The 9,319-nt window shown below is 38.6% G+C and overlaps 2 protein-coding genes across 2 annotated transcripts; both read left to right on the top strand.

Annotated features, from left to right (window-relative positions):
* The first annotated feature begins 1,938 nt into the window (after positions 1 to 1,938).
* On the top strand, positions 1,939 to 3,805 carry LOC129240701 (chondroadherin-like protein). The gene has a single exon (XM_054876655.1). The coding sequence runs from the start codon at positions 2,108 to 2,110 to the stop codon at positions 3,803 to 3,805; it is 1,698 nt and encodes a 565-aa protein (XP_054732630.1). The 5' UTR covers positions 1,939 to 2,107.
* A 189-nt stretch (positions 3,806 to 3,994) lies between these two features.
* LOC129240702 (uncharacterized) lies at positions 3,995 to 5,450 on the top strand. The gene has a single exon (XM_054876656.1). The coding sequence runs from the start codon at positions 4,010 to 4,012 to the stop codon at positions 4,676 to 4,678; it is 669 nt and encodes a 222-aa protein (XP_054732631.1). The 5' UTR covers positions 3,995 to 4,009; the 3' UTR covers positions 4,679 to 5,450.
* The last annotated feature ends 3,869 nt before the right edge of the window (positions 5,451 to 9,319 follow it).

Here is a 9,319-nt window from a genome sequence, read left to right as displayed (position 1 = left end):
CATAATACGTTTTGTTGGAGGCGCTGATGCGATCCCGGACTGCAGAAGTTGAGCACCGTTACATGCGAACATAACTACCAAAATACTAAAAAGATGCTGCATTGCTTCAAAAGTGTAAACTCCCACATGAAAATTTCGCACCTGCATAGGCCGCCTTAGCTCCAGTAAATTTTTGGTTATGCTGTCGTTTCCAAACAGTCCAATACCGTTCGCAATTTTGTTAATTTTAAAAAAAAGTTTGTTTTAAATCGTTCGTATTCCTCGAGATAATAGCGATGCCATCTGCATAAGCACATATTTGGGTTGTTTGAAATAACAAGGCACCACCTTTGGTGACTTCTTTTACGACGAAGTGTAGCATCAAATTAAATATGACAGGGCATGACCTTGTTTTACACCAGTTTCAATAGAGAAAGAATCTGTGAGCTTCACTTAAATGATCCCTTTTGCTTTTGTATTCGTGAGCGTTGCGATAACGAGCTTTATTAGTTTGGCTGGTATTCCAAGATTTAGCAGTACATGGTGAATCCTATCTCTTTTAACACTGTAGAAGATTTGTTTAAAGTCAAAAGTAAGTGAACATCTGGCCCGTATTCGTAATGTTTTCCAAACAAGTGGCTAAGAACAAAGCAATGGTCGGTTCTTGATCTTTCTCTACGAAATCCGCATTGGTAGCCATCAATAATGCCTTCCACATATTTGTTGATTCGTTCATAGAGAACATTTGCAAATAGCTTCGAAGCCGTGCTAAGCAGCGATATACCACGATACATCTATCTGGATAAATTCAATTTATTTTGAGTTTTTGAAAATATTAAATCTTTTTAGAGATTGGAATTTTTGAAGAATAATTAAAAAATGTGGGTAGGTATATATTGATGTTTTTTTTCATCAAAATTATAAACTTATAGTCAGAATTTTTAGAAAAATTTCGAGTGTGAAGCTTTCTAGCCTATTTAACTTTGATATCGTATAAGATTGTGACAGTTTAAAGAGTTTAAAATTTGCATAAATTGAAAAATGTAAATAATTGGCGCGTACACTTCTGTTAGGGGTTTGGCCGAGCCCCTTCTATTATTTATGGCATGCGTCTTCCTGTTGTTCCACAAATGGAGGACATACAGTTTTATGGCAAATGGGAAGTTTTCTCATGGCAGAAATACACTCGGAGGGCGACCGCTATTAGAAAAAACTGTTTATATCATTTTGCTGTTTTATGCATGGAAATTCAAACCTACGCACTCCCGATCGGTAGTTAGGCACTTTAATATATCAAAATTCATTGGATCACAGATAACTTGGAGTTCTTCTAAAGTTTCTGGTTAAAAAGTTTGAAATTTCGATGGAAATTTCTTAGTTTTCTTTTTTATTTGTACAAAATTAGAAACTTTTAAGTTATTTTATATTTTTGGGGCAAATATTATATTTTTATAACAAAAAAAAAAAAAAAATTCAAAAATATATAAAAAAATTAAAAGTGTAGTATGTCGCGATGCTATGATTGTGCACACAGGTGTATATATGAGAATCGAATAATAGAAGAATATTAAAAACCAACAAAATATTTGTTAAAAATTATGTCTCTAAAGCATGTGAAAAATGTCTTTGATTATAATAAAAATTTTGAAGTTTTTCAGAAAACTCATAGGTGAGACCTCTAGAATGCAGATCAGCTACATTTGATCTCCAATAACTCATACATTTCCTTGCGTGTTTTAAAAAGAGTTCAAATTTGTGCACAGTGTGACTACAAAAAAAAATTAGTAACTCATTAAAATGTGTGTTTATGTCATATTCTAAAAGATCCTGTTCAGGCGTAACCAAAGAAATTTTAAGTTCTATTTTGTATGCACATTTACTATTACCTTATTGATTTTCTTTCAACTCCTTAGAAAACTTTCCACTAATTTCCCTTCTTCTGTTTCTCATTTCAGTTTTCAACATCCTTCGAATGAAGTTTCGTAATAAGCGAAACCTAAGTCCAAGCACTTGACATTAGTCAAACGAGGAACAGAACAGCTGATATTTCACTATAAAAATATAGCAATCAAATCAGCTTAGCAACAGCAAGACTAAAATCAAAATAAACAAAGAACCAACAACGAAAATGTATCCGAAGTTATTGCAAAATAAGCCAACAGGCGCAACAGTTTGCTCACGGCAGCGGTTTCACACAAGCAATACAAGCATTCCCACCTCAATCTTACTCCTAAGCAGTCTCATCGCACTCGTTGTGCTAATGACGCCCGCTTACGCATTGGCAAACTGCCCGAGTAGCTGTCAATGTGACGACGATACGTTAGTGGTGCGGTGCGGTGAAGGTACACTCGACGTCTTACCCATCACGCTGAATCCTTTCATACAGCGTCTAGTGATACAGAGCAACAAAATCAAAACCATCGATTCATCTCTACAATTTTATGCAGAGCTATTGTTTCTCGATCTCTCCTATAATGATTTGGTCACGTTGCCAATGCGTACATTCCAATTCCAGCGTAAGCTTCAAGAGCTACATCTGAATCACAATAAAATCGGACAAATCAGCAATATGACCTTCGTGGGCTTGGCCGCACTAACGGTACTCAATTTACGTGGCAATCTGTTAGCCGAACTCGAACAAGGCACGTTTGCCAAAATGTCAAAATTAGAGGAATTAAATTTGGGACAGAATCGCATTAATCGCATCGATCCACGCGCCTTTGATGGGTTGATGAATTTGCGCACGTTATATTTGGATGATAACACATTGACTACGGTACCGGCGCCCAGCATTTTCCAAGCGATGCCTAACTTAGCTGAGCTTTATTTGGGTACGAACTCTTTTACGTCCATACAAGGCAATGCTTTTATTGTCCTGAAGGGCTTGACGCGTTTGGATTTACGTGGTGCCGGCTTGCACAATATATCTGCCGAGGCTTTGAAAGGATTAGAGGGCTTACGGTACTTAGATTTGGCTGATAATCGGCTACAGACTGTGCCCACCAATGCGCTGAGTCACTTAGAAAGATTGGAAGAACTATTACTGGGACAGAATGATTTTGAGGTGATTGATAGTGGTGCGTTTGCCGGTCTCAAGCAGTTACGCAAGTTAGAGATTACGGGCGCTCAGCGATTACGCAGCGTGCAAAATGGCGCTTTTACCGCCAATACCAATCTGGAGCACTTGAATCTTTCGTCCAACAAAATGCTCCAAGAAGTGCAGGAGAATGCTTTGAGTGGCCTGCCACATCTGCGTCACGTCATACTCAAAGAAAATGATCTGCATACACTTGCTGAAGGACTCATTCCCTGGTCCGATCTGCAGACACTCGATCTCTCCGACAACCCCATTGTGTGTGATTGTCAAGTGCTGTGGCTACGCAATCTGCTTGTCTCGAAGAATTCTTCCACCGACAAGCTGATCGGCGTGATGTGCGCCTACCCGGAACCCATGCGCAAAGAACCGCTTTCGCATCTATCGCCAGCTATGCTTGGCTGTTCGCACAGCGACTCCAAGCAGCAAGCGCTAATCGTTGTAGTCGTGGTCGTAACTACCGCCACCATAACTGGCCTATCATTGCTCATTTACGGTTGCCGCCGACGCATACGCGAGACACTCAAAGGCGGTTGGGGCAATTCTGCGTTGGGTCGCAAGGAACGTGAATACCAAAAAACCTGCTCCGATGAGGAGTACATGACACGACAGCAGCACCCATGCAGTCTAAGCATACAGCCAACGGCCCCCTATACCAGCAATGGTGGTTATAACATCCATCAGACGCAGCCGTATATGGGCTCCCGGCCCATTCCCGTCACCGAGCTATAGCTAGAAGCACCACCCCCACCTCCACATCGAGGTTGGGGTACCTCGACGGCGACGGTGAATGCTAACAATACTTTGGTACCCACAACAACAGCTTCGGTCGCCACAAACACCCTACAACAATTGCAAGTACCGAACGGTGTGCATGCCAACGGCGTACTACCTGCCGAACTACAATCGCCCTTCGTGCAACTCAGCCAAATACACATGATGACCAACAACAACACCAGTAACAGCAACTCGAACAACAAAATACCAAATGGCAAGCCGCCACCACCACCGCCACCACACGCACATGCACTCTCCTCGCTACCACGTTTCAGCAGCACACGCCGTGAGCCGTCAGCCTACGAACGCGCCGAAAGTTCACTCTCACACGAGCCACCCTGCAGCCAGCATCTTGCCAATCAGAATGGGCAGCGCACGGCCACCGCTGATCGCTACATACGACTCACACAGGATCACTTCAATCACAATCACGGCCCACACGGCAGCATTGGCCGCAAACATGCCAACAACACACTGAGCGGCGAGCGTTCACCACGTGAGAGTGAAAGTAATTATATACACAATAATTCACACTATTCACTGCCGTTGGACCATGCATTGTCAGGCGCTACGCCTACACCAACACCGACACCACCGCCACCAGCGTTGCCCATGCGCAATGGACAGGTCATCAACAATAGCAACAATACTGCCGTACAGCGTGTGCCAGCATACAATAACAACAACTGCAGCAATGGTTATGCAACGATAGGCGGCGGTGGGAGTGGAATTGGAAGTGGAGGTGGCAATCATTTTGGTGGTTGTGGTGTGGCAATTGGAGTTGGAGGCAACAACAACAACAATGGTAGCTTAAGACGATATCACTGATATACGCTAAAGGGCGACTGGTGCGGCACAAGTCGCAGCGCCTACTACGAGAAATACGAACACGCCTACGAACATCCGGTTGCGGCGAACAGGAACAGTTTTGAGATGTGTACGTTTGTGAGGCCATAAAGAGAGGTAGTAGAGGGGAAAAATGAAAATGAAAATGAATAGAAAAAGCACGTTGATGAGAAATGATAAATAAATTAGAAGAAACAGTGATAGGAAATGACTAAAAACCGGCTCACAATTGCAGTAAATGCACTAATGAGAAAGCAGAAATGAAAGGGAAAGCGAGACTTCGAGTTTCTCTGACGCATAGCTTTGCACAGTTTTTAGTATGCGCTCGATTGAAAGCACTAATTTTGAGGAGCAGGAATCAAGGAGTGAGGAAAAACACTGCAAGAGAAATATTAGAGGGACGAATATCCAATAAATTTAATTTTAAATCTATGCTAAAGCGTTCGTAAATTTGTCAGCTATTTTATTAACATTTATAAGGGGTACCGTGTATTGCTTGAAAAGCAGGTCTTAAGGGGTAATACAAATCTAATGGCCGAAATAATGCCTAATTTTGAAAAAAAGGTAATGGAGTTTCTCTGCCGAAGGTTTATTGCAGGGCTGGGCGCTTGTGATTAAGACTTCATTTCAATAACGATTGCTGCAATTGCAATACCCAATTTTTATACGATTACAGTTACTTGAATTATACTCATAAATGTCACCATTATAAGTAAACGCCGAGCTCTGATGTGTTTAACATTTTTGAAGTATAAAAAAGTGAGGAAGCTCTTTCTTTTTTCGACTTTCATGCAAAAATGAGTTTTGAAAGTCACGTTTTCTCACTTTTTCCTGGACGTATAGTTTTTTCGTAAAGAAACATAAACGCAAAGGTTTTAAAGTGAAAGTAAAGTTTTAAAGTAAAGTCGAAGTTTTGGAAGCTCATAAAGGTTTTTTAATCAATTTTTATAATATAGAAATGATAAAAATGGTACGATTTTGGAGCAGTAAATTATATTAAAATATGTTAGATTTTTAGACATAAGAGTGAGTAGTGAATTGTATTAAAAAGGTTTATTTATGTACTGTTACAAAAAACAGATATTAACAAAAAAAAAATTGCAAATTAATTCGATTTTCAAATCATTCATAGATTGTTCAAATAATTTAACAGCATCGTTTGGCTACGAGAAAGCTACGTGTAAAATTTTAAGAGCATTCACAAGCAGCTCCAATGACCTGCGGCCAAATCAAAAATTCAAGTTTTGGAAAAATTATATACACAATAGAACCAATTTGATATTGTTTTCAAGACCCTGAACAATTGCTTAAATTAAAAACTTGACGATTTTTCCAAAACCCCAGAGTGGTGTTATACCTAGAAACAGTAGTCACTGCAATCGCCTACTATAAATATGACGTCAAGTTAAATTTTCACATTAGTGTGAGAGTATCAGTGTAACAGAAAAGCATAACATCAACTTTTTGCAAAATATTCTTTCGGGCAGCTCAAAAATAAAAATATCAAGGCAGTTCTGAAATAGTTTTTTTAGATTATCGAGATGGATAAAACCACATCCAAGTTCAAATATTTATTCACATATTTCCATAATAAAGGGTGAAAATTATTGTCATTTCTCTTTATTATGATAATATTGGTATGGTGGAATTACGTATGCAACAAAATATCGGCCAAATGGCGGCAGCACACCTCCATCCAATGGTCCAAATTTTCGATGACGCTGAGGCATAATTGAGGTTCTATGCCATTAATGTGCCGAATTATCTCATCCTTTAGCTCTTGAGTTGTTGTTGGTTTATCGACGTACATCTTTTTTTTTTCAAATAACCCCAAAGAAAGAAGTCCAACGGTGTCAAATCTCTTGATCTTGGCGGCCAATTGACATCGCCGCAACGTGAGATTATTCGGCCATCAAATTTCTCGCGCGAAAGAGCCATTGTTTCGTTTGCTGTGTGACAAGTGGTGCCGTCCTGTTGAAACCACATATCGTCCACATCCATATCTTCCAATTCGTGCCGTAAAAAGTTCGTTATCATCTCACGATAGCGAACACTATTCACAGTAACTGCTTGACCGGCCTCATTTTGGGAAAAATACGACGCAATAGTGCCGCCGGCTCATAAACCGCACCAAACAGTCACTTTTTGTGGCTGCATTGGTTTTTCGGCAATCACTCTTGGCTTATCATTCGCCCAAATGCGGCAATTCTGCTTATTGATGAATCCACTGAGGTGAAAATGTGCCGCATCACTGAAGTTGATTCTCTTCGAAAATTCGTCATTCACTGTTGCCATTCACGCTTGAAATGGTCAAGAGGCTTTAGCTCTTGAGTCAATTGCACCTTGTAAGCGTCTAAATGCAAGTCTTTATGCATAATGTTCATCAACGACGAGCGTGAGAGGTGCAATTGTTGGGCGCGATGAGGAGTTGAGGTGGACGGCTCTTCAACCACACTATCGCAAACAGCAGCAATATTTTCTGTAGTACGAGCTGTACTAGCATGCACTGGTGTTTTCACATCTCCTACGGACCTGGGTTGCTCAAACTTTTGCACAATTTTTCCGATTGTACGCACATTTGGACGATTAAATTGACCGAAAAATCACGAAGTGCACGATATGCATTTTGATTTGAACGCCAGTTTTCATAACAAGCCTGAATAACTTTAACGCGTTGCTCGATTATGTATCTTTCCATGGTTCAAATTGAGTTAGTCTGAAATTGAAAAATGTTAAATGAAATATAGAGAAAAATTGGACGTTTAGGTGTGGTTCATATTCAACATCGGCCCTTAAAATGTAACCACCTTTTATATTCTTTCTCTCTCCCTCTCTCTTTCTGTCTCTCTCTTATTCTCTCTCGGGTCTCTCCCTCTTTCTTTGTCTGCCTTGACAGTTCCACTTCTGTTGTGCGTACTACGCTACAGGCCCTTTTTTGCCATTAAAACCTTTAAGACTTAAGACTGCACTACACTTACGAAACCTTGTGAACCAGCAAAAATGTGTTATAGCGCTATCAGTGGGCCATAATGCATGTATGAGGGAACAACTTGGGCTCACAAATAGCTGCTCTAAGCCGAACTTAATACTTAGTGTCGCAGCCGGATTTTACTTGGGTGTTATCGTTAGCGCTATTGGCTTCATTACCGATTTCTGCAAACAAAAAAGTAGGCAACTATTTTCGTGATTAGTTTTCGTATTAAAAAACGTAAACATGTAATTGAATTTTTTTTTTCAAAAGCAGCTTTAGTTTATTATTATTATTATAATTTTTATTTGCTATGTATTTAAAATTTTGTATATGTATTAAGTAGCTCTAAAGCAAAAACCAGAAACGATTCGAATTGCCGGCGTAGTGTATAAAGGTTGGCCTAGGAATGAGTGTCTGACAAAGACTTATTTACATATACACACATGCATAATCGTTTATATTTATGTATATGTATATGTACTTGTATGTAAGCGCTGTAAATTAACTTGCAAACTCGGAAAAATACGTGTATTCAGCAAAAGCATTTTTTGTAAAAAAAACAAAAAAAAAAACAATTTGTAAATTTTTTAAACTTGTGCTAAATAATTATAATTTTAATTGGTTTTCATTTGTAAATAAATATAATTATAATGTAGTAAAAACGCATAATTGAAAAGCACAAACACCAACATACACACACATACGTGCAAAAAACTATGTAACTAATGAAAAAAAAAAAAATTAATCGTCGTATATACAGAAAATAGCAGCAATTAACTTTTCACTTTTTTTCTTGCATTAAATTACACTGTGCAAGCTCAAAATTTGGGTACAATTTTTTGATAGTTGACCTAACTTAATTGGGGCCTTCTAAATTCTATGGCGTTCACTGTATTCACAGATTCGCTCCAGTTTTGGAAGTGACGGTATTTGAAAATTTTAGCCGCTGAGAGCTTCACATTGGAACAATTGGAGCAATCAGTTCTCTGTGAGCTGCAAATATTCAAGTGTTTCCTTTTTGAAGGTCTTTAGCTATAAATAAGATTATATTTAAAAACAGTCATAGGCAAAATTAAAGCAGAATAGCTTTAGAACTGAGGGAGTTATTTATAAAACGGTTCAAGCAAACTTGTTGAATAAAATATTAAAAACAATTAAGACATATTAAGGGCGGAGCCTGCTTTAGAGGTTTCAAAAAATCGATTGTTTGGTGGTATTCTTTTGGGAAGGAAAGAAATATTCGGTTGAAACGAAACTTTCCGGTTTTATTGTTATATTTTCAACAGTCTTCTTAAAATTTTTCATTCAAATATATGTCATGTTATGCCTGGTACAAGCATTTTGCCGAGTCGCCTCGAGTGTGCATGTGTCGTGCGGTGAAAAAGGTGCAAGTCGCAATTTTCATCTGAAACCAAAAACCCAAAAAAAATTTTATTTTATTTTCTAGTTAAACCAAAAAAATTAAACAAAAAGTGAGAAATTCAACAATTTTTCGCTAATTAACAAAAAAATTCACTTATTTGGGAAAACAATTTCAGTATATATTGTCTTGAAAGTGGGTTAATCATAACTTTCTTATGGTTTTTTAGGTTCAACTAGAAGAGAATTTAATTCCGAATACAATCAATTTAATCTCGTTTCGATAGGACGTT

Source organism: Anastrepha obliqua, chromosome 3 (assembly GCF_027943255.1).
Source record: "Anastrepha obliqua isolate idAnaObli1 chromosome 3, idAnaObli1_1.0, whole genome shotgun sequence".
Lineage (NCBI taxonomy): Eukaryota > Metazoa > Arthropoda > Insecta > Diptera > Tephritidae > Anastrepha > Anastrepha obliqua.
This window is presented reverse-complemented; position numbering and strand designations above follow the sequence as displayed.